This window comes from Jaculus jaculus, chromosome X (genome assembly GCF_020740685.1).
Source record: "Jaculus jaculus isolate mJacJac1 chromosome X, mJacJac1.mat.Y.cur, whole genome shotgun sequence".
Lineage (NCBI taxonomy): Eukaryota > Metazoa > Chordata > Mammalia > Rodentia > Dipodidae > Jaculus > Jaculus jaculus.
Window position 1 is genome coordinate 120,912,242 of NC_059125.1, and position 26,304 is coordinate 120,938,545.

Genomic DNA, 26,304 nt, shown 5'->3' on the forward strand with positions numbered 1-26,304 from the left:
ACTTTATTTATGTCCGCATTTTCTATGCTGAATCTCTGATGATTTTCATAACATTGTATTTGCTATAAGGAAAAGCAAGTTCTGAAAATCACTCCCTGTATATGCTCACTGCCAGCTTTCTAGAGATTTGTAGAAGTGTTGACAATGGAAGGGTAACATTATCGGTTGAATTTGAATAAGATTCTCTGAATGATATAACAGAGTAAAACAGCTAACCCAGGAATCATAAGGCTTGTTTCTCAGATTAACCATGTACCCAGAGAGGTGTATGACTATCTGTCAGTCATTCAACCTCTTGGTGGCTCAGGTTCCTCATCTGTAAACTAGGTGTCAGTACTAGGCAATGTGTACCACTTATCTAGTGCCAGTATTACATGGCTATCTTAATAAGTCTACTAAAGAATAATAATAAATGAATAAAAGGAAGAGCGTTGAAAAAGAAAATAGGCAATAATATTTAAAGTGCCTGAATTTTCATTATCTGACATGCAGAATTCAATTTTAAAAATGAATGAACCTAGCAGACAAGTGTGGGAGGCTTGCTTTGATTGTTGAAACTGCCTACTCTTGACTCCATTGTTAACCTCACTGCCTTTGCTTTCTATGGTTTCAAAACCATTTTTGTGAACAATGAGTTTCAGAATGTTCTTGAAATTCACCTTAACAGAAGCATTTTGCTAGCTTGGAATAAGCTTTCGATGTTTGTTGAACTGTCATATGCTTACACATATCTTAGTAGAATAATATCTTGAACCTACAAGTTTTTCTCCACTTGGAGTGAAAAAGTTCTAATTACCAAGGACAAAATAAAATGTGAATTTAGTGTAAAAAGAGAGTTTGCAGATATGTAAATTGCAATCCATACTGATAATATGCCTCAGATGTTTCTTGTATGTATGGTATACATACCCATGTGTATGTAGGGGTGTGCATGCATGAATGCATACATGTGTGTACAGGCTAGGGGACAACCTGGAGTGTTAGATTCAAGAATATTACCATTTCTTCGAATACAGAGTCTCCTCTGGGCCTAGAGTTCACTAATTAGTCTAGATTATCTGGCCAATGTGCCCCAGGGATCCTCCTCTCTCTGTTTTCCCAGCACTATGATTATAAGTGAGTGTCACCATGCCTAGCGTTTTAATGGGTACTGGGATTGAGCTCAGGTCCTCATGCTTTCAAGGCAAGCACTTCACCTATTTAGCTTTCTCCCCAGCTCTATAGTCCTAAGATTTTATGGTGAACTACACTTGTGAACATCTGTTAATCTGGATGATATAAAATTCAGATGAGGATCCAGAATGGCTACGAGGTATTCATGAAAATTTATGTGCAAATGTATCTAGGAGAAAACTGAGGGCAAGAAAGAGACAGAGAGAGAGAGAGAGAGAGAGAGAGAAGGAGAAGAAGAAGTGGAGGAGGAAGGAGGAGAAGGAGAAAATGCAGTGTATTAGTTATGTTTTCATTGCTGCAACTAAGTATTTGACAAAGGAAACTTAAAAAAGGAGGGTGTGTTTTGATTTACAGTTCCAGGGGATATAGTCCATCATAAGGGAGAGGCATGGCAGCATAACTGGGAGTGAGTTGGTCACATTGCAGTCATATGCAGGAAGCAGAAAGTGATAAATGCTTGTGCTCAGCTCATTTTCTCCTTTATTTTTTTTCTTTTCAAGGTAGGGTCTCATTCTAGCTCAGGCTGACCTGGAATTCACTATGTAGTCTAAGGGTAGCCTTGAACTCACAGTGATCCTCCTACTTCTGCCTCCTGAGTGCTAGGATTAAAGGCATGCACCACCACGCCTGGCTCACTTTCTCCTTTTTATTCAATCCAACTACCAAGCACATGGAATGGTGCCACCCAGATTTAGATGGGTCTTCCCATATTACTTAATGCAGAAAATAGCTCAAAGATATGTATAATGATTTGTTTATATCATGATTCTAAATCCCACCGAGGTGACAATCAAGATTAATCATAGCAGTATGTGTTTGAGGATTGAGTGTATGAAGATATTAGATGAAAAGCCTATCCTGAGATTTCATGGTCACTATCCAATCTGGCTTTGGCGATCTGAGTTTGTATATTTATTTGTCCCCAATTTCTGTATTCAGAGATTGTTAAAAGAATGCTTACCCCATATTATATTACAGGAAAATTCCTAACCAACACATGGAACTCCTCCACAGAGAAAAACATTTTTTTACATGACAAAAAGAATTCTAAACCAGGCGTGGTGGTGCATGCCTTTAATCCCAGCACTTGGGAGGCAGAGGTAGGAGGATTGCCATGAGTTCGAGGCCACCACCCTGAGAGGACATAATCAATTCCATGTCAGCCTGAGCTAGAGTGAGACCCTACCACGAAAAAAAAAAAAAAAGAATTCTACCAATTTGAGTTAACAATTTAAAATGAAAGAAAAACAAGACAACTCATAGCTGAGGAAGACAGAACCCCTCTCCCCCCAAAAATTGGACCCAGATCCACAAAGGAAACTATACTTTATTTATAAGATATAGTATATAAAATGAGCACAATAATATATTTAAAAGCAAGGTAACTAAAACCAGGGCAAAGGAGCTAACTGTTATCTCAAAATAATGAGACTTAAAGAATTACACAAATAATTTGTTTTTTGAACATTTTATTTATTCATTTGACAGAGAAAAAGGGAGAGAGAGAGAGAGAGAGAGAGAATGGCCATGTCAGGGCCTCCAGCCACTGCAAACGAAATCCAGATGCGTGCACCTTGTGCATCTGGTTAACATGGGTCCTGGGGAATCAAACCTTGGTCCTTTGGCTTTGCAGGAAAACTCTTTAACTGCTAAGCTATCCCTCTAGCCCAACAAATAATTTCTTTGTTCCCTCCCTCCCTCCCTCTCTCCCTCCCTCCCTCCCTTCCTTCCTTCCTTCCTTCCTTCCTACTTTCTTCCTTCTTCCCCTGCTTCCTTTTAATTTTTTTCTTTCTTCAATATTTTGTTTTGGTTTTATGAGATAAGGGCTTACCACGTAGCCCAGGATTGCTCTAAACTCCTGCTAATCCTCTTGTATCAGTGCCAAGTACTATGATAATAGCCATACAATATCAGACCTGGCATTTAACAAATATTTTCAAAAGAAAATAAATCACTGAAATTAGAAGTTCAACAGAAGCATTATCCAGTACAGTAAGCACAGCAAAAGCAGTTTAGTAAGCTAGACAACCACGATGAATTGTCCAAATGATAACACAGGTAAGCAAAGAAATGGAAATATAAAAGAAGTAAAAGACATTGAGACTGGAGGGGACAACCAAAGGGGACCTCTAAAAGGAGATATCAAACAGGAGGAATCAAGGTTCAAAAACATGAGTGAAAATTCTATAATTTTTGAGACAAATATCTTTAGAGTCAAGAAGGTCAGCAAATTCCAAATAGGATAAACAAATAGACAAAAGTAAGACTAATACACATTACTTATTATGAAAAATAATGCATGTGTGAATTCTACATCTTCCTTAAGTCTGAATCATGTTTAATAAGTTTACTTGTCTTGCCTCTCACAGTAATGTAGATGTATCACTTATTAAATGGAGAAATGATCACTTGTATTATTTTCTTCTCATGGGAATTATGACAGTAAGAAAAAATATTTTTGTTAGGTTACTGGAGATTTGGTAGGAAAGAAACAGTAAAATTCTTTGCAGTAGTCTCAAGTAGCTACTTACACTTTGAATAGACCTCAGTTTTCTAAGTGAAAATTTATCATCCCCATCCTTTACTAAAGAACTAACCTCTGTCCTTTCTACTTCCTCTTGCCCTTCTCTCCAGTGATTTAGAGGGATATGTATGTAAATCAAATCTCTGGAGCTGTCCTCAAAGGTATTTTATATAATTTAAGTTCAATAAATAATCCCCAGTTGAATAATAATCATGAATGTGGCCATAGTGATTAAAAGAAGTATTTAGAAAAATAATTAACACTCTCAGATAAATGAAGAATACTTTAATAATGGAAACAATTTCATTTGGTATAGTAGGGGAACTACATGGGATTCTTTTTTATGTCTCCAATCATCTGATATTAGCACACAGGATTAGGACAGTGTGTTCTGATCTACAGCAATCTTCTTGTCATTTATTTTTACCCAAATGAATCCTGTCTTTCTTCCATATCTTTCAACCATCTCATCACAGAAACTTTCTATGCTCTGTCAGAATGCTGACATGGCAGTAGGACAAGCTGTAAAGGTAAACATGCAGGTGGCCAAATTCTTCACAAAACCTTACAAACAGGGAGAAATGCACCTTTACATCACATCTCTTTCCCAGTATATTCTCATGTCATATAGCTAAATATGAAATGAGAAAAATTTAAAATAGTAAACGAATGCAAACTTCAGAATAAGCATTGTAATCAATGACAAGAATGCATCCATCAGTGAAACATACAACTGCTTGTTTTCTTCGATGTTTCTGTCAGGTCTGTGGAAATGTATTCCTTAATATTCTATACTTTAACCACATATCATCACACCCAGGCTTGTTTACATTTTCTTGTTCACCATTATTTCCTTGTTCAAATATCTCTGGTTTGAACATCAATTTTAAAAAGTTATAATGTCCTGAAATAAAGTTAGTTCAGACTTACAGACAGGCCTCTGGAAATTTACCTCTCGCTTTGGACTTGCCAAGTTGTCACAAGTTTTACTGTACTTTTCCATTGCCCCCTGCTAATGAAGGCATAACAGGTGGATTTTTTTATTGTCTCTGAACAAAATGTAAAATATATCTTTGGAAAATATTAGATATTTGATGTATTCTGAATCACCTCACAATAATATGTACAATATTAGAATGATTAGATAGGCTCTTTTATAAAAATGAGTAATTTTAAAATATGAAAATATTTTTAGGTTCAGTTTCTATTTTCATTTTCGATAAAAAAAGGATTGGGGTGACAAATCATGCCTGAGTAGGATGTGTTGCTAGGAAATCATTATAATGGTGTGGGTTTTTTTTTTTATTTCCTATTTACCAAAGATATTTCTACAGATGAAATTTCACACACTTAATTTGTCTTGAGATTCTCTTCAGGATGCATTGGGTTTGCATTTCTAGTGTTACCAATGAACTTCACTTCCTTCAATAATCTAGACCTGTATTGACCTGAGTTTTGATGTTAATGAAATAGCTACTATATTAAAAGTAAAAGGATTTGTTTTTAAATTTAACCAAAGCAGATTCACCTCAAAGTTTATCTTTTATGCTTTACTGAATATGAAAATGATTTAACACGGATTTCAGCACGTGTTATTTCTTGAACATCATATTACAATAAATAAGCAGACATGTGAGTTAGTAGTTAGAAACTTTTTGTCCTTTACAGCTACAAACACTTCTCCTCTCATTCTGCCATCATGTTTTAGGGACTGTTTGTTTACATCTGAACGTTTCCTTAACTACAGGAATTTGTAGCATTATGATATAGTAACATGGCTGCTAACTATTAGAAATTTTCTTTTTTTCTGAGAACTTGGCCACTATTCTTAAGAAACAAGGATGTGTTTGAACTGCAGAGGCACAGGAGATCCTAGGTTTTTCACTGAGTTACATTAATAATCTTTTCTATTAATTGAGGGTGCTATATTCTCATTACCTACATGTGAGTGGACTTTTCCCTTCACTGTCATGATGACTACCTATAAGTCATTTCAATAGAATATGTATTAACTTTTAAAAAATTTTTATTGATAACCTCCACATATAATTATAATACCCTCCCACCACCCTTCTTTTTTCCCTCCTGATTATCCCCTGCGCTGAATTTCTTTTTTTCCAATTAGTCTCTCTTCTGTTCTGATGCCATCATTTTTTCTTCCTTTTATGCAGGTTTATATAGGTAGCATTGACTACTGTGAGGTCATTAGTGCCATGGCCACATTGTGTCTGGAAGACTGTATTTGAAAGCACTACTCCCCTTCCTTTGGATCTTACTTTTTTTCTGCCACCTCTTCTGCAGTGGTCCCTTAGCCATGGTGGATGTGATAAAGATGTCTCACTTGTCCAATTTTAGCTATGGCCCTTCTTTACCTATACTATCAGGATGAAAATACTGTGTACACACAACTCATTTAAAAAGTATAACTGATTCCTGGTAATTGTAATACAGTGACGTGTTCTATGTGCTAGAGATTTGAGTCAAATGAAATTCTTTTGATTATTAGTATCTTCAATAAACAGGGGAGAAATTGACAGTGTTTTACAGAATACATTACTTCTATAATCAAGGAAAGTTTTCCCAGCAACAATTATACTATGAATCTCTTAGGGCTTTCTCCTCTAATTATCTGTTTTACTAATAGATGTATATCACCACCTAATAGTGACCAGGGACCACTTAGAAACCTAATGAAACATCATTATAATGAATATATATATATATATATATATATATATATATATATATATATATACGCATTCATACAAACATATATATATGTGAATGCTTATCTCATACAAATATATATATATATATATATATATATATATATATATATATATATATATGTTTGTATGAATGCTTATCTCCATATATAAAGGTAAATCCTTAAATAAAACACTATATATAAAAGTGTAGATAATCTTATAATGAGAATTATTATCAATTAATATGTTCTCACCATAAACATTATGGGAGTTAAGAGAGTTAATGAACTATATCTGCAAACTATTCATAATCAAAGTCAATAGTAAAATATATAAGAACAAGAATCATAGATTTAAGTCTTAGAAAGGACCTCGGGACCTTTTGGCTAACCTATCATTTTACAAATGAGGCAGCTGAGACTAAACAAAATAAAAAAGTGAATTACTCAAAGTCACTCTGCTGTGATTAATGAATATACACACATGCATCTAGATGCATATACACACACACTGTTTACTTTGCAAGATGTACACATGTCATAGGATGGTTTTTAAAAAAATCTTGAAAAACCTCCTAGAGTCAGGCATAGTGGGGCAAGCCTTTAATTCCAGCACTTGGTAGGCTGAGCCCAGAGGATTGCTATGAGTTTGAGTCCAGTCTAATCATACATAGTGAATTTCAGATCTACCTGGGCTAGAGTGAGACCCTACCTCAAAACAAAGCAAAATAAAACAAAATGCCTCCTGGGGCTGGAGAGATGGCTTAGTGGTGAAGGTGCATGCCTGTGAAGCCTCAGGACCCAGGTTCGACTCTCCAGGTCCTGTGTAAGCCAGATGCACATGGTGGCACATGCATCTGGGGTTCGTTTGCACTTTCTAGAGGCTGTGGCATGCCCATTCTCATTTTCTCTCTATCTCTTTCTGTATCTCTAATAAATAAATAAAAAATAAAATCTTTATAAAAAGCCTCTGACCTCTATCTTTAGGAGCCAACTCCCTTGGATGAAATACCTAATAATGGTTCATATGATATATTCAGAAGCACTTAAATGCCTTACTAGTCCATATGTTCCTAGCTGATTAACCCACTTCTATCATAAGAGGTTATTGCAGTAGAGAAAGGACAAGGACGGGCCTCTCCTTGTAAATGTTTACTTCTATGAAATTTACTGTAAAGATAGGAATTCACATACAGATAGGAGTTACTCGATCAATTTTATGAAGACGAGAGGAATACAAAGTTCGATGCTCTACTTTTATGCTCCCTCCAGAGACTCTATGTCTAGGGGAAGTCAGATTTTACCAAAGAAATATAGAAGACAAATTTTACAATTCTGATCTCAGAAGCTAGGGCCAACACTCTTACAACAAGCTAAATGTATTACTAAGATTTTACAGCAAGGAGTTATGTTTTAAGAGAGCATGATTTGATCTGTGGTATATCCAAATCTAACCCATGATATAACAAGCTTCTATTGTAGTACTCTTGAGGTATTTTAAAGACTAATGAGTTAACCTTTGTAAGTGCCATGAGACTATGGGGTTAAATAAGTCTATGTCAAGTATATATTTAGGGCTGCTAGCAAGGTTCAATGTATCTAGAAACACAGACCAAAAATAATCAGTATACTCTTCACTACAATCCCTTTGGTATTAAAGCAGCCCAGTGGACACGCTAACAGCTAAGTTTCATGGGCTGAGAGGAGGAAAATGATCAATGACAAAGAGCATATCCACCTTTGAAATGTCATGATCCATGGTAAGAATCATATGCTAAATCGCTTTCTGTACTGAGTACATTCAATTAAAAGTCTCCACAGTGAGATCATCATGGTGGTTAAATATGCTCTTTGGGAACAACCTTTATGGATCTTCAAAATCACAGGAGAACTATTCCTACCATGACACTGGAGATTTGGATGACATTTTCCTTCTGCATTTTTTCAATTTGATAGTTTTATTAGGAAGCCTTTTGTCTGCTGAATTTGGAAACATAACTATCCCTCTTTTTGCTGGTGTGAATAAGAGATGATTTTGGTAAGATTAACTTATTGGGTCCAAAATGGATGAATGTAGCTTTGGTTCAGAATTCCTGGACAAAAATGTGTCATTCACATACTTGGTATGTTATTCCATTAATCAGCTTTTCAGTAAGCTAATTTATTCACCCAATTTTTGTCTCCTTGTCTAACTTCTGCCTTTTTTAGTAGGTGTAGGGATGTGGGGATGAAAAGCAAAAACATTATATGTAGCATGAAGTTTGCAGATATGGTTTCTACTCACAGGCTTGAAACTACTCAGTCTACAACCTTGAGTCTGTTACTTAACTTTTCAGGTTATCCAATTCCTCATGTTGAATAAAACTGACATTACTTATTCATTGTTTATTATGTATCTTTTTTGGACAGTGTGCACTACTGGTTCAGGAATCTGTATTTCCTCACTGACATTTTGCAAGAGAATAGCATATACCATGCAATATATTCTCAATGAACATTCTTCAGCATGTGAACATTTAAGACCTATTAGTGGTGTTTATAGTCATGAAGCCTTCTAATTCAGAAATTAGAGCCAGTAAAAATCCCTGCCTTCCTTTATATAAATGAACTCACTAATTCAACTTTTTAAATTTTTATTTTTGTTGTTGTTGTTGTTGAGAGAGGGTCCTAGCCTGTAGTCCAAGCTGGCCTTGAACTCTGGATGGTCTTCTACCTCAGTCTACTGAATTCTGTGAATATGGGTGTGCCACACCATGCCCAACTACCAAGTACTATTTCTTTTTTATATGTTTATGAGAGAGAGAAAAGGAGAGAATTGGCACACCAGGGCCTCCAGCCAATACAATTAAACTCCAGGTGTGTGTGACATCTTGTGTGCATGTACCAACTTGCACATTTGTGTCACCTTGTATGCCTGGCTTACATAGGACATGGAGAGTTTAACATGGGTCCTTAGGATTTGCAGGCAAGCACTTTAACCACTAATCCATCTCTCTAGCCCCCAAGTCCTATTTTGTAACCCTTGTCACATAAGTCCTATTCTTTTAATCTGTCTTTAAAATCATTTATATCAAATTTTCAATATTTTAAGATATATTCTCCAGAATGTTTCCAGAGGGACTTTACTAAAATGCACACATAGTCATGACACTATTCTCTTTAAACAAATTTATGCTAGTTAATTTTCATTTTTTGAACTTGACTAGATTTAGAATCATCGTATAAAAACACCTCTGTGTGTGTCTATGAGGGATTTTCTAGAAGTGTTTAACTTAATAAGGAAGACTTTTCATAAATGTGGTGGCACCATCCTCCTAGAAGAGGACCCATACTGAATAAGAAGGAAAAAGCAAGCTGGGCATCAACATTCATATCTCTCTGTTGTCCAGCTGTTAATAAAACATGAGCCACCACCTTGGGTACTTGCTGCCATGCCTTCCCTTCCATGGTGGACTGTAATCTCAAACTGGGAGATAACATAAGCCCTTCTTTCCTTAAGTTAATTTTGTCAGATATTTTGTCACAATATAAAGAAAAGTATCTAATAATACATCTCTCAATGAATTATTTTCTCATTTTTCTCAGGAACAACCACAAATGCTTAGGCATATCATATTCATATATTTATGGTCTGCAAAGATTTTTGTGTGTGAGTGTGTGATCACTTCCTTGGTATTCAGACTATACCAAAAACTTCCTTTTCATTGTGTCTCCCTTATTTATCACTCAGCATTACACATTTATATTGTTCTCATTTGTATTCCCAACCACAGACATTGTGTTTCATCTTCATATATCATCGCTTCAGCTGCTGGTAGAGACATCATAGGGGCTTAATATTTATTGACACATGAAAGATGCAATGAAGCAGCCATGCTAGTGCAGCACTCTTCAGACCTTGGAACAAATTACTTAACCTCTCTGTACCTTAGGACATTAAAAGTCTTAGAGATGGTGAGGCAGGTGAACTAGACACCACCATATTTGGGGAGCATTGAAATAGATAGGCTGCATACTTCTTTTCAGATCTAATTTTTAAAATTATTAAATTATTATATTTTTTAAGGGAAGCAGTGCCAAGGAAAGGTACCCACATGGCTAGAGATTCCACGTGGAGGGCCCAGGGAAAATGTGTATAAAGAAAAGAGAAAACAAAGTTCAAGGAGCTCCTGCCATGTGGGGAACTGGAGGGGATAAAGAACCCATGCAGGCTGGGACTGGGCCAAGCCAGCCAAGGGGAAAAACTCACCCACAGCTGGAAATTCCCAAGTAATCAGAGAGCCTGTCTTCCCCTTGCAAAGGTATTTATAACCTTTTAGTGGAGGTGGGCTGTCTTCTGGCTCAGGTGAACCAGAGGGAAAGCTGGTTGGTTAAGGCTTGGGCATGTCTCAGGAAGAGGTTAGCTTTGGCGTCAATTTCAGGGGCTGAATTTGACCAACCACAATGTTTAAATCCTATGAAATACCCCCTCCTAGGAGGGGAACTGACTGTGGAAAAACAGTTCTAGGGAAGTAGGCAAGATAGATAAGAAGTCAGATCTTTTTGGATTTCTAGCAAGTACAACTTTTCTTGTCCTTTTTACCTTCAGGTGTCCAGTCACCCTAACTCTACTCCCCCCGAGACATTTTTTTTATTTATTTATGAGAGAAAGACAGAGAGAGAGGGAGGGGAAGAGAAAGAATGAGTATGCCAGGGTTTCTAGCCATTGTAAACAAACTCCAGATGCATGTGCCACCATGCACATCTGGCTTTCCATGAGTTCTGGGGCATCAAACCTAGGCCTTAGGCTTCACAGGCAAGTGTTTTACCTGCTAAACCATCTCTCCATCCCCAGATCTAATATTTTATGAATGTGTTTTAATCAGCTTTCTGTTATTATAGCAAATATGTGAGGTAAAACACTTAGAAAATAAGATAAATAAAAACAAATATTTATTTGGGGTCACAATTTCAGGGGTTTTAGCCCATGGTTGCCTGACTCCATTGCTTTTGGGTTGGAACATGAGGCACAGGAACTCCTTATCTCATGGTGGTCAGGAAGAAAAAGAGATTGCAGAGTCCTACAATCCCCTTTGAACTCACGCTCCTGTGACCTAACTTCCTCCCATTAGGGCCCCCACCCCTCTAACGTATCATGAGTTTCCTATAGTGTCATAGGTTAGAGACTAAACCTTTTAACATATTGACATTTGAGGGAAATTTCAAGTCCAAACTCCAGCAGGGACTGCAATTTTTGTCTGTCATTGTTTGACAGATTTGTTTTGGTGGGTGGGTAAACTTTTTCTTAGCTGAAGCAGGAGTACTGTGGTGTTTAGTACTGTGATGTACTATTCTGAAAGAAGAAAGAAGGGGGTATATAAGGACTAGGTTCGCAGTTAAATTTTTGCTCTCCTCTGATTTTCATTGCTTCCAGGAATAATGCATGACATTACACGTGAGGGAATAAAGGTAAGAAGTGAAACAGAAGTTGTCTTTACATTGAATTTTATATTGATTCATTGAAAATAAAAAATATTTGATTCTATGCAACTGATAGGTGGCTCGTTACCAGGAAGTTTGTCTAATTTTGAGGCAACAGAAAGGACATATAATATATATGTTTTTATGATATGAAGTGACACTTGATATAGAATTACTATTTAATCAATACTTGTTTATTTGACGACATATACAAAGGGAATCTTTTTTGTTTGGTTATTTCTTTGTAGTGTATGGGTTGCATGCTAAGCTCTACCACGGAGCTACATCTTCAGTCCTAGGAGGCAAGTCTTGACTTCATGTTAAGAACCCTGTCATGGTAAAAACATATTGGGCTTCTGAAAATTTTCAGTGGCAGGGATGGGATACTGTCCAGTGAATTGTTGGCCAGGGAGGTTCCTGATGCCGCCAAAACATTACAGGCCATTGCCGAGGCCCTTGGTTTCCCACCAGGAATAGATGGAAAGACACTATTACTAAAGACTCCACATACATGGGCTGCAATATCACTGAGAAATCCTGATGGAGCTGAGCTGAAAACCTTCTCCATGTAGACCATCTGGCAGGAAGCTGGAAGAAGCCACTCTGTATGCAGTTCAATGGGAGAGAGAAAACTCACCAATGAAACTACTCAACAGTGGACATTACAAGCCTTATATTTGGCCAGCTAGGCCAAATGAGCCAATGGTGGCATGTCTGTTATGGGGGAAACAAACCACCCTCTAATTTGACAGAAGGTCTGCTTCATGGGAGGGAATACATCCCTGATACTGAAAACCTACAACAGGGGTAGCTATGAGCCCTAGGGGTGCAATGTCTGCTGCTGTCTGGCTAAATGTATACACTATGCTCATCAAACTGCCCAGTAAGCACTTCTCTTAATGTTCATACCCATATATTAATCCTATTCTCACTTTTGGTAGAGAACCTTCTCTTTTCAGATGGCAGTGACCTTGGGATGACTCAGAAGGTATCATGGTCTGGGAAGAAGTGACAGAGGAATGCTCAGCACTGCAATATGTCTGTTACACGTTCCAAGGCTCAGGGTCCATTGTGGAAGACGTGGCGGAAATAATGTAAGAGAAAGAAAGAAAGGATGGGACTCCTTACAACGTGCTCCTCCAGACACAAATTGGCCTGGATATCTATGACCCCATAGTGGCTGACACAACCTACACAAGACCACATAATCGGAGGAAAAGATGATGAAATAAAAATAAAAGAGAGACTGATTGAATGGGAGAGGGGATATGATGGAGAGTGGAGTTTCAAAGGGGAAAGTGGGGAAAGGGAGGAAATTACCATGGGATATTGTTTACAGTTACTGAAGTTGTCAATAAAAATAAATAAAAAAAGACATATTGGTGTTCTGTCGGGTTCTGAGTTGATTATCATTTTTTACATTTTTTTCCTGGACAATTGTGTACAGTTCTATAGTCTGCAAAATGCAATGTCTATGTCGAGGTGAAGATTATTTTCTTATTCCTGGCTAGCAACTCCTTGCTTGGCATATTTATCTAGATATTTAGTAGACATATCCAACACAGACCCACAACTGATCACTATGTCTGGCTCTGCTACACCAAACCTACATTTCTACCTATGTGTTTTCTTTCTTTTATATAATCACTTAAACTATCACAGGCTCCTGTCTCTCTGTCCATAATAATACTTGAGCTTATCTCTTGGTTCCGTATCCCATCTTTCTGCAATTAGGATTTTCAGTGGCTGTCAGCATGATGAACCTTAAATGCATCTTTTAGTTTATTTCAATCCACTCAGTGCACTTCTATTGCATGAAGAGGAAATAAAAATTCCTGAGCATGGTGTGTAAATAAAATTCCTTATACTCTAGGCTCTGCTCATCTCACCAGTTTTATCTCCTTTCACACTTCTAGGCTGCAACTAACCCAATGACTTGCAAGTCACCAAGTGTGTCATTTAGATTCATATCTCTATTACATTTTAAGTTACTCTTTCTGCCTGGAATTTTTTTTCCCCCTCTTGTCCACCTGATAAGCCTGGACTATCTTTCTAGCATTAATTCAAGTATGAAGATTCCTATAAGGCCCTTTTTCACAGAAATAAACTGCTGCTTCCTTTTTTCTCCTCTGTGCCTAATTATTCTGGACATGGTATAACAATGATGCTTTTTTATTTATGATGAATTATTTGATCTACTTCTCAAGGGTGGTATGTTGGTTAAATAAATGGACTATGCAGCCAGAATATCTTAGTCCAAGTTCTGATTCTAACATATATTATATGGGTGAGCTGTGGCAGGTTATATTGCCTCTCTATGCTTCAGTTCATCATATATAAAGTGGGCATAATTACTGTACTTATCTCAAAGTGAATTAATATATGTACAACATTTAAAATAATAACCAGGCTGGAGGGATTGCTCAGTGGTTAAGGTGCTTGCCTGGAAAGCCTAACTACCCAGGTTTTATTTCCTAGTACTCACATAAAGCCAGATTCACAAAGTGGCAGATGTGTCTGGAGTTCCATTTGCAGAGACTGGAGGCCCTGGCACATTCCCATTATCTCTCTCTGTGTGTTTTTCTCTTTTCTATCTCTACTTGCAAATACATAAATTAAATTTAAAAATAGTAACCAATATATAGTCATTGTGATGAGTACATTTACAATAATAATAATAATGACATCAATTTTATTACAAACTTGACCATAATGTCAGATATGACACTTAGAATAACGAAAGGTATAAGTAATATTTGTAAATAAATTAATATGCAGGTTATTTTCTTATAGTACAGTCTCATAATTCCCAATCCCTTGGATTTTGTAATTGCCTTCTGTAATTGTTAATCTCTACTGTCAACTTAATTTTATCTAGAAACACATAGAAGACAAATCTCTTGGCATTCCTGTGAAAGAATTTTCAGGTTAGGTTATTACAGGTGGGATGAGCCACCCTAACTGTGGGCAGCTCCATTACATGGGCTGTGGTCTTGAACCAAATAAAAAGGAGAAAGAAAATTGAGCACCAAATTTTATTACTCTTATTTCCTGACTGCAGACACAATATGACTACCTGCTTCATACTTCCACACTATGATTAACTGTACCCTTGAAGTGACAGCAAAATAAGCTCATCTTCCCTTAAGTTTTATTTTTTTGTCAGATAGTTGATTAGAGAAATAAGAAAAGTAACTAATGATGCAAGATTTGGGAGCTTAGGAGGAGACCTCCAGAATTATTGAAACCCAAGTTTTAGGTTCTGACCTACCTATAACAAAGAATTGATAAAGATGGACTCAAGAAGGATAAATTATGAATTACTAAGTTTATTTAGAGGGAAATTACAAATTGTGGGGTATATTTAAGGGAGAAATCACAGATTGTGGGATTGTGCTCTCATGTGGAAACACTGTATAGTTTATAAGGTTCACTTAAGAGAAATTGTGGTTTTGGTGGCTGAAAAGGGATTAGAGCAGCAAGCACTGGAGGATACTACTTAGATGTATATGTAAGGAGACTTAGAACCCACATGACATCTGCCATGTACTTTTCTGAAGAGAGAATATATGAAAGCAGAGAGTAAGAAATTCAAAGGAGAAATGACCTACTCATAGCTACTCCGACTTTAATGCCATTATACAGGTAGCAGGCCTGAAGTTAGAACACACATATGGTAGATCTTAGAGTGTAAGGAGAATACACACGTGATAGATTCAGAGACCAGAGGAAAGTCATACATATAATTAAAGTGAAAACTTACCCCAAAATATACAGCAGAGGCAAGCAGAAAAACTATACAGTCAAAGAAATAATATTCTGCCATCTTCCTTCCCCAAGACAGGCTAGGTAAGAGAAGAATCCACTCATATGTATCAAAGCAGAGATGGGAGGGAATCCAGAAAGACAAGCAGACACATAACATACACGCCTGCCCGCCCGCACACATGCACGATGGTCTGTTCAGAGAGAGGGAGGGTCAGGAAAGCCACAGCCTTTATAGCATCAGATTCAGGTAAGTAAGGGGAAGACCTAATTGGCTAGAAAATTTGGTGGGTGGATCCCAGAGCCAGCCCACCTGAGCCAGTCCATTAATATAGTGTATTAGACTGAAGGCAGCAGAGTGCACTGTAGATCAGTCTGGATCATACGCTAGTTCCATTTCTGCCAAGAATTATTTCTTGTGCCAGGGCGAGATGGCTTGTGGGGTGGCATCTCCTAGTTCTCTTTGAGTCTCAATCCCCTAACTAAAACTGCCTCAGTAAAAAGCTATCTTTCTCCTATCCACCTTCACTAATACAGAAAATTAGTACTAACGGCTGGAGAGATGGCTCAGGGGTTAAGGCACTAGCCTTCAAATTATAACAACCCAGGTTTGATTTCCCAATACTGATATAAAGCCAGATGCACAAAGTGGTTTATGCATCTGGAGTTTGTTAGCAATGGCTGGAAGTCCTGGCATGCCTGTTCTGTCTGTCTCTCTGTCTCTCTTGTCTCAATCTCTCTCTGTTTCCAGATAAATAAATAAAAATATTTTAAAAATGTGTTCTAAGAATAAGATCCCAGCATACAGATGGCTCCATTTGTAAAAACACAAATATATTTGAAAGAACAGAGCCTAAACTTACATTGAAGGGGTTCTGTGGTCAAAAACAACCAAAGAAATGTTTACCCATGATTAGTCTCTAAGGAACACAGCTGTGGATGAAGCTTTGGTACAAGGGATCCAGGCTACATCTCAAGCTGGTAGCACAACTTTATAGAATAGTCACATAGAATGTATTTTGCAGGCATAAAAGTTGCCAGATTGAGGGAATAATGTATGTGATGGGAATGTTTACATGGTGCCACTTATTGTTGGAAGTATGAACATTTTTATAGGGGTCACAGTTAAGTAATTGCTTTGAGTCTCAGAAGAGACTTTGAATTTTGAAGTGTTGGGAGTATTAAAGACTATGGGAAATTTTGAAGTTAGACTGAATGCATATTGCATTATGAAATGGCCTTGATCCTAAGGGGAGAAGAATGTTGCAATGTGATATATTCGGTGTCAATTTGACAAGAGTGGAGTTGTAATAATCTTGATTGTCAACTTAATGGGATCTCTGAGCATATCTGTGAGAAAATTTCTAGATTAAGTTCATTGACGTGGGAAGATCTACCCTAAGTATGATGGTGCTATTACATGGGCCGGGGTCCTGGATTGAATAATGCAGAGACCAAACTGAATACAAGCATTCATTGTTCTATGCTTCCTCAGTATGGAAACATACCTTCTGGACTGGTCAATGTAGCTGGACCACTATATTATATTGGTGTCAAGTCTATACCCAAGCATAACACCTCTATATCCTCTATATCCCTGGCACCAAGTATCACCTATTTTTTTGAGATGGGAACTCTGTAGCCTAGCTTGGTTTGGAAGTCACTATATATCTGACATGGACCTCAAATTCAGGATTCTCCTGCTTCATGCTAGAATTATAGGCATGCATCATCAAGCTTGGCTCTTATCTTCTGAAAAATTAAAATGAATTCCTATCTTCCACATTATTTCAATGTGAGGTAATATAATTTAAGTGAAGCATGGTTATAATTATAGTAAAGTGTTATGTTAGAATTAATTCCCTTAACAGAGGGATCTCTTGTTTCCTTCACATAGGATCACAGACTTCAGTTCATAAGATAATTTACTAGTACCAAAAGTCCCACAGTGCACTAATGTTTTCTGCTTTACACATGCCATTTTATATCCTCAACAAAATTGATAGGCAAAGCTTTGTAGGAGTTATCATTTATTAATTTTACTCATTTAATGAGCATATAATCTGAAGATAAAAATGCATAAAGGATGACCTGTTCTTTTCACTGCTTGTAATTGAAAAATATCTATGCATCCAAGTACCTACATTATGATACTGTCTGTGCTCTCTAGGAATACATATAGGATGAATTTCACAAGATCCCTATTGATCTAATCAGGAAAGATTTTAAGAGATGATTAGAATTATAGTTTGTCTTGCTTGGGTAGGTTGGATTATTCTAGGTGAAAAGGTAATAACATTTCAATAAAGAAAAGTGTGAACATATGATATACTGGGGATTAGAAAATAAAATGTTACAAAATTACTTGAGCAGAAGGAGGAATTATTCAGGAAGCAGAAAGTAGATGCCAGGTATTACTAATAATTTGTGGTGAACCTTTGGCAACATGATAAAATTACTGAAGCCTATTTGTAAACAGTAGGAAACTATGGAGGATGGTAGGCTTTGGAATGGGCAAAGGAAGTTAATACAATAAAAATAATAATTGGGGGCTGGAGAGATGGCTTAGCAGTTAAGCGCTTGCCTGTGAAGCCTAAGGACCCTGGTTCGAGGCTCAGTTCCCCAGGTCCCATGTTAGCCAGATGCACAAGGGGGCGCACGTGTCTGGAGTTTGTTTGCAGAGGCTGGAAGCCCTGGCGCGCCCATTCTCTCTCCCTCCCTCTATCTGTCTTTCTCTCTGTGTCTGTCGCTCTCAAATAAATAAATATTTTTTTAAAAAAAAATAATAACAATTGGCAGCAATATTGCAATACAAAAAATGGGAAAGAGTTCCTAGGCTAAGTTATGTTTTAACATGATGAGCTAGGTAGCTGAAAGACTGATTATTCTAGTTTGGAGAGATAGAGATTTGAAGAATCTAACATAGAACAGGTAGTAGGAGATAAATTACAGAACAAATTATAGAAAGTGGATGAAAGTTACCCACACAGATCTACCACCAGGAAAGAGAAGATGAAAACAACAAACACAATGCATTCATATAATAATCTAGGAAATATCTAAAAGCTTCTGATGATTGATAAAGACATATTCTTCAGATGTTGAGATATATTTCTAGAAGTGAACTATCAGTCAGACCTTGGGAGTAAAAGAAAGAAGAAATCACCCCAGTGTACCTGTGGAACAATCTGATCCTGTCCACTTGGGATCACAGCTGCAAACTCCAGTGTCCAGAAGAAAAGTCCCATGCCCTGAGCACTGCTCTTGACAGATGGGAAGTGGTGTTTCACAGTTGACTCCTCCCCATCCAGTAGAGCAGTGACATTCTCCTTTCACACAAATGCCATGGCTGGAACACATTGGGTCCAAGCAGTCCTCTGCAAACCCCCAAAAAAGGGGAGAGGGAAGGTTAATAGAGAAAAGGTGTGGATAAAGGAACAGAGATATTCATATTGAGTTCCTAGTATTATATCACTAATGTTGCTTTAATTAGGCAATAAAGTGAGTCATGCAAACATTGTGTCCAAACCAGAAAATTATTGACACTTAAAAATATGCTATGGTATGATAAAAGTTGCAATTTAAATTTAGAAGTTGAAAACCACACATATGCTGTGTGCAATTGTGTACAGTGTGTGGTACCCCCACACAAATGAGTGGGTGGACCTATATGGAACATCAGTAGGAATTCCTTGCAAAACAGCCCAAGAAGTTTTGATAAGCCATTTATCTTTTCTGAAATTAGAAGGAAAGCTTGTGGTTGATGTATCTGTTTTATATAATTTTTAATTTTAATGATTTAAGTTATTTGTTGAGGTGACTGCTGTTGCATGAAGTAATGAAATTCATTTCCATTTATTATAATCTCTGATTTATTCCTTAGAAGCTCTGAAAATGCAACATTTTAAATCTAACTCAAAAATTATTTTCTTTATAGCTGCCTCTTTTGTCAGGTCACTGTGACATAGTTTTCAGTATCTTAATGTATCACACATCCAATCCCATTTGTTTGTGATTCTATGAGTCTATGACTTTTTGCCTTATGAAAAAATTGTTTTATGAAATTAACTATTCTATGGGTTGATTCCTATTTCGAAATTCCAGTTCTTCTTACACAAATGGGATTATAACAAATTATAATGAACACTGTGCTTTGTAATACTTTTTAACGATGGAAATACATTGACACAACTTGCGTGCATTTGCAAGTGTGTCCTAGTTTTAGGGTGTGACTTGTTACCATGAAAGTATAACCGTTATAATTAGTGTTATTGCCATTGCAATTAGCCTATGACCTCAGGGTCATTAGAATATACATTAATGCCTGAGCTAATCAGCAAATACATACCCAAAGGTGTATCTAATTTGATTCATTATTTGGAGGGAGAGGGAAAGCCCAAAGTACAGAGTTTTTAAAGGGAGCTCATTTTCTTATATTAAAGTAAAACCAGAAAAATAAGTCGTATTTTACTTTTAATTTATTTTCTAAAGAGACCTGCTTCATTCTATGACTTCTATGTAAGTCATGTTTTCATTATTCAAGTCATACTTAAAGGCACAGTATCAAAGCTAGATGGACCAGGCATGGATGAAATGGATCATTCATAAAAACCTGTGTTTTGGGAGCAAACTGAAGCTCAGTGTCCCATGTAAAGGGAATTGCTGCTGCTGGGTCCAGCTGATGTGGGTTACCAGATTTCCAGTGTTGAAGAGAGGTTATAAATAGGGGTATTTATATGACACTTCTCTATTTTGAAATATTGACAATTAACCATATTGAAAATAAAACCATAACTATGTACATGAGCCAAATAAAACCCATTCAAAGGGCCTCATTGAGCCTATGGGTTCCTCATCAATGGTGTCAGTCTTAAAATATTTTTCTATTACATTTGTGAAGCTTATGTTATTAAATATGACTATCATTCTAGCATTCTTCCTTGATCTTTTTGCTGTCTTACATAATTTTATATTGACCAAGCAAAAGGTTAAGATAAATCTATTTTAAATTGATTATAAAATTTAAATTTGAAGAGTTTAAATGAATTAGTTTATTTGATTTTCATGGTAAGCATAGTGGTGAGAGACATAACATTTTTTTTTCACTGTGTGAATGTCTATACAGCATCTCTACTATACTTAGATATAGTGACTACAGTTTGATCATCATAAAATTCATTCCCCAAAATAAGAACTTGTATAGTACCAATGCTGTCCGCTGGAATAGGGACAACATTCACATCAAAATTCCACTGCTGCTAATAGGAGGTAGAAAGCCAAAGTCTTGCTTGTTCATGGAGTGGAATGAGATTAAATCCTTTAGAATGCTGTGTAATAGTCTTAATGAGCCATCTTAAAAAAAAAAAGCAATTATAGTGCATTTTCAACAGCCTCTTTTCTGAACAACAGTTGTGATGAGACAATCTCCCATGGTAATGGTTTATTATTATTTCTACAATCAATCTTATTTGAGGAATGTAGCATGAAAATAGTCTGATTACTAATAAAACTTATTTTCCAACCAGTTTATTTAAATAATAAAACGATTTTCATTTCAAAATATTTTGTAAAGTCTCCATTAGGATGAATTTAATATAAAGGAAAGCCTTTGAAACTCATTAGTAGTAAGACTGCTAAGGCATGGAGGTCAAGTTTCAGCATAAGGTAAGTAAAAATAACAAGAAAAAGGAATAATAATAGTGGTAATTACAAGTACCTCCAAAAGAAAACATTTCAAAATTGACTTCAAACGTGCATATAGCATTGTTTTTTTATATTTAAATACAATACTTTATTTTGTAGCATAATGAAGTCTGTAATAGTGAAAGCATTTGGATTAACAGCCAAAATCAACAATATGGAATTTCTCAAGTTATAAAAACAGTATTAGAAATGAGCAGGAAAATACCATTTTTTATTATTGCTCTGAAGCCGTCATAGACAATCTCATGTATAATGTCAGAGACTGTCAGATCAGAGAGACATGATCTTCTCTGACCTCAAATCCTTATTCCATGTAGCTATGATATGTTGAGCATTTATTGCTTGCAAAGACTGCTTACATCTCTCCTAACTTCACAGAGTGACACCTTGGACAATTCAGTAAGAAAGAAGCCTGATACAATATATTCAAATGGGGTTCTGACCTTCCTCGCATATCTCTCCTTTGTATCCTGGAACACAGATGCAGACTCCCATGATGCAGGTTCCATGGCCAAAGCATGTTGGGTCAATGCATTGTTCTTCAGGAACATCACACTCTGGCCCCTTCCACCCATTCCTGCAGACACAGTGGCCTTTTTCATATTCTCCATTCCCACCACACAGCACAGGGCATGAATCTGAAAGGTGGCAAATGAACTTATCACGTTCTTATAATTATTGAAAAAGACTCCAAAGAATAATTCTCTATGGATTCTTTTGTATCAGTTTAGGCAAAAATGTACTATTTCTGTCTTCCCTTTTATTAAATAGGCAGATTTTCACAATTAAAAGCAGAATTTACTTCTTAAAGGAGAAGGATAAAGACACACTGAGTAGAGAATAAGTATTTGGCATTTGTTTTTGAGTTTTGATCTCATCACACTCTGAAACATTATTGCTATTGTTATTTTAAGCTAGAGTTTTTCAGAGTTATTATTCATCATTTGCATATAATATTTAAGAAGAAAATCAAAATTTAAAAAAATCTTAATACATAGGAAGTTATTGAAAAAATTTCATTCATTGTGACAGATATTCCTTTCTATAACACATTGTACAGAATTGTCCTTTAACAGTTATTTTTTTGTCTTTGTGTATTTCCCTATTAAAAATAACTATGGTATTTTTAAGGGAAGAGCCTATATCCTCTATCTCACTCACGTTTTAAACACCGAGTCTTCCTCCAACTCCTTAAGATCTATCATCTTGCTGGAAGCCTAGTAAGTGCTTTTGAGTCTCTGCTCAATGGAATTTAAGCTAAAGGAATAGAGTTTCTATGAAACTGGAGGTTAGTCTAGTAGACCAGAAACTTTGAGACTACACTGAAAATGAATGGAAAGCATCTCTAAAACAATCACTTTGAATTTAAGGGAAAGCATCATCTGATTTATTTAAATGTTTTTAAGAATTAAAGGAACTATGGGCAAGTGCATGAAAAGACTAACTTCTCAACTTCTTTGCATGCATGTACATATAACACATGTTCAATTATGTATGTGTGTACATATGTGCATGGGCTCTTGTATGTTTGTGAGTATTCATAGGTATATATGTGTATGTGTGCGCCCCTGCACTTGTGCATCAGAAATAGATAATGAGTTTGCTCCTCCATCCTCTCCTCCTCATTTTCTTGACATATAATATTTCACTGAACCCAGAGCTCAGCAATTTGGCTTTAAAATTTAGCCAGCAACACCTAAACATCCTCTGGTCTCCACTTCATCATCTCTGGGAATACAAGCATACACTACTGTGCTCAGCTTTACGTTAATGCAAGACATATGATCTCAGGTCTTGATGTTTTCTTGACCAGTACTTGATCCACTGAGCAATCTCCCCAGGCAAAAGCTTAACTTTTGATTTTCTAGTTATTACGTTTTATTCTACCAATATGGTGGCTAGCTAGCCACACCTTCCAAATATAATGGTGGATATGACAAGCAATGACTATCCTTGTCTCTTTTCCAACTCAGACTATTATGAATTAACCTATAAAAGAAATGTAAGCATTATGTTGTAATTGGGTCAGGTATTCTTGCTTAAACATTGGCTGTTAGGTAATCTTGGTTAAGTAACTTAACCTCTCTGAGGGATAATAGTAGAACTACTTCATAGAGCTATTGTAGGAATTAGGATTTATGAGAACCAATGTAAGCAAAGTGTTTAGAGCAGTGGTTGGCACAGTAAGAAGCACTGAGCTTTTGGTGATAGTGACAAGGGGAATTTCTGGTGTTGCTGTTTTTGCTCATATTGTTCCTGTTATATTGTTGCTATTCTCCAGTGACATATATTTCTACAAGCCAATTAGTATTCCAGAGCTGTATTACCTCTAGCACAATCAGGTCCAAGGAATCCTGGGAAACAATGACAATGACCAGAAATACACTCTCCATTTCCATTGCAATTGGTTGAACAGTCATCCATTATTTCTGTAATACAAAGAAAAAGAAAGAAAAACTGAAAACAATCCCAGGCTATAGATGTCATTTTATGGAAGTTATATGAATTCTGGGTCTCTAACAATATTTCCTTCTGAAGTCTATACAGAATTTACAACTCAAAATCAGATGCCAAAGATTTCTATATAATGTCCTATGTAGTAGATCACTAAAAGAGCTCTGGATTTGCTGAATTGGCTATTCAAGAATAAAACAAAACCAAACTCATCTCTAAAGTGTATAAAGGATCTAGATGAATTGCACTTTTATGAGACACCCATGATAAAGCTAAAAATGTATGAGGATTATAAGACATTTCTCAAAAGCAATAAGAGCCTTAAAGTGTATCTCAGAAAACAATGACTACCATTTATTTTTCAAACTCGGTTGTAGCAAATAAAGTTTATTCCCTAGAAATTTAGAATATTTAATATACTATCTTGACAGCTTAAATATGATAATCAGTACTTTATTTCCATTAATAAGTGACAATGGAAAGCTTTTAAAGTAAGTGTTCATATTAAATTCACCACCACTAAAAGCATTAAACCTAAGTATTTGGTTGAGAAATGCCTTCTTAACTGTAAATGCTTATCAGTTCTCTGCCACCAACTTCCTTTCAGTCCAGTCTTACAGAATATTTTTCAGGGAAATTGAGAAGTCTTTGAAGATGCCCATAGGTAATTCTAATAACATAAAGAGGTGTGATACATTAGAATGTTGATACAGTTTCCAGTAAATTCTCTGAAAAAACCTATGTTTTACAAATGACAATCTCTGAAAATTATTTTTTTGTAGTTTACAGTTGTATTTGAATATAGCAACAGACAAATTATACGTCTATAGCCTATGATAGTTCTATGCTTCATTCTTGCAGGTGTATCTATGTATTTCTGTTTTATACTCTTCCCATTATGGTTTACTATGAATTTTCCATACTTAGCACTCTTGGACATTGAATTTTTAATTCTGGCCTATGAAACTCATACTTGTATTATGTACAATTATTTCCTTATTACAAAATACCTTCTTCACTGAGTTTCACTGTAATAATTTCAATTAGAAGGAGGGATTCTGGAAGGTGTTCTTGGTATCTTCCCTTGAAGACTACTCTGAAAAATGGAATTTGTACTGTTGTGGCTTATGAACCACTTGTATCAGTAGGAATATTTTGGGGCCCTTAAAATGTAGATGCTTGGGCATCAATTCTGAAATGACAAAATTTATATCTAAAGCACATATACCAGCAATCCATAATCTAAAAACATTATTGGAATAGCTGCAACTATGCAGCACATTACAATATTGACAACAAATGCTTTAAGTAATATATTTTCATAATGACAGAACTTGGAATCTACAAATTGGAGGGTTGCCTTGGGTAAAATAAAGGCAAGATAAAGAAAGTGATATTGAGTTCATTAGGGGAGATCTTAGGAATGGTTTCAGTTGCTGGTGGGTAAATACTTTATCAATCAGAGAAAGCTCTTGTCACCAGCATGTGAACATACCAGGTTACCCTTTGCAGGTGGATGGTAGTTTGTTGTCTGACCACTGTGTTAGAAAATCAACCTGATTACAAGTGACATAACAATAACTGGCCAGAATGTAGCATTCAGGAAAGAAACAAACATTGTTAACTGAGAAGAATATCATTAGTTATCTCCAGGATATTATTAATTTATTTAGTAAATAACTAGGAAAATGTATAGTCCGTTTAAATTCAGAGATGAAACTGTTATTTCCTGATTTTCTGCTTATCTGGATATCCTTTATCAAGCAGTAATGGCAGTTCTCAAATCTGCAATTAGATTCTTTCTGCCCTAGATATTTAATAGAAGGCTATGGAGGAAGCTATGAAAAGCAAATATATTTGAATTTAATATCACATCAGACCTGATTGGCAATTTTATAGAATCAGCTTTGTGGGAATACAGCTATTTTGAAAAAAAAAAAAAAAGTTTAATAAGGTTTGTTATTACAATAAATAAAAATAGATACACCTTATTGACTTCTCTAAGAACTATCCCTGGGTTCCCCTTTGCTACATAAAGCTTAGCTCCAGCAATGCAAATGAAAAGCAAAGGTAATAAAGTAAGTTTGTGAAACTGCCACCTTCGGTGTCTACTAAAGACATATTGAGACCGCCTAAAGGAATCTAAGAGGAAAACAACAACAACAAAAAATATCAATAAAGAACAAAGTGTTTTCTAGTTCTGTTGGTGTCCAATAAGCTTTGTCTTTATTTTTAAAATCTTATTTTAGAATCACTGCAGATTCCAGTTCATGAGTGCTAGGATTAATTTTGAGGTGATAGTATAGATGATATTCATATTCTAGAGTATAAAATCCCTTAGTATTTGCCTCTGTAATGATGATAGGTTTTGTTTCTGGCAGGGTATCTCACTGGGAGAAACTAAAAGTAATAAATAATGTTATGGAGTGAACATTGTCTAAAGGGCATGGACTTTTGAATCAGACACAATAGGCCTAAAAACCTTAATTTTACCACTTTCTGTCTGAGAGAACTTGTC

General features: G+C 36.1%; 1 protein-coding gene across 2 annotated transcripts in view; it reads right to left on the reverse strand.

Annotated features, from left to right (window-relative positions):
* The window catches only part of Tenm1 (teneurin transmembrane protein 1), an 850,812-nt gene that overhangs the window by 258,225 nt on the left and 566,283 nt on the right, over nt 1-26,304 (reverse strand). For both annotated transcript variants that reach the window (XM_004653940.2, XM_045140035.1), the window contains 3 exons: nt 23,660-23,761; nt 21,776-21,970; nt 18,806-19,006 (listed from right to left, as the gene is read on the reverse strand). In XM_004653940.2, the coding sequence (XP_004653997.1) occupies nt 18,806-19,006; nt 21,776-21,970; nt 23,660-23,761 (498 nt within the window). The remainder of the gene's footprint in view (nt 1-18,805; nt 19,007-21,775; nt 21,971-23,659; nt 23,762-26,304) is intronic.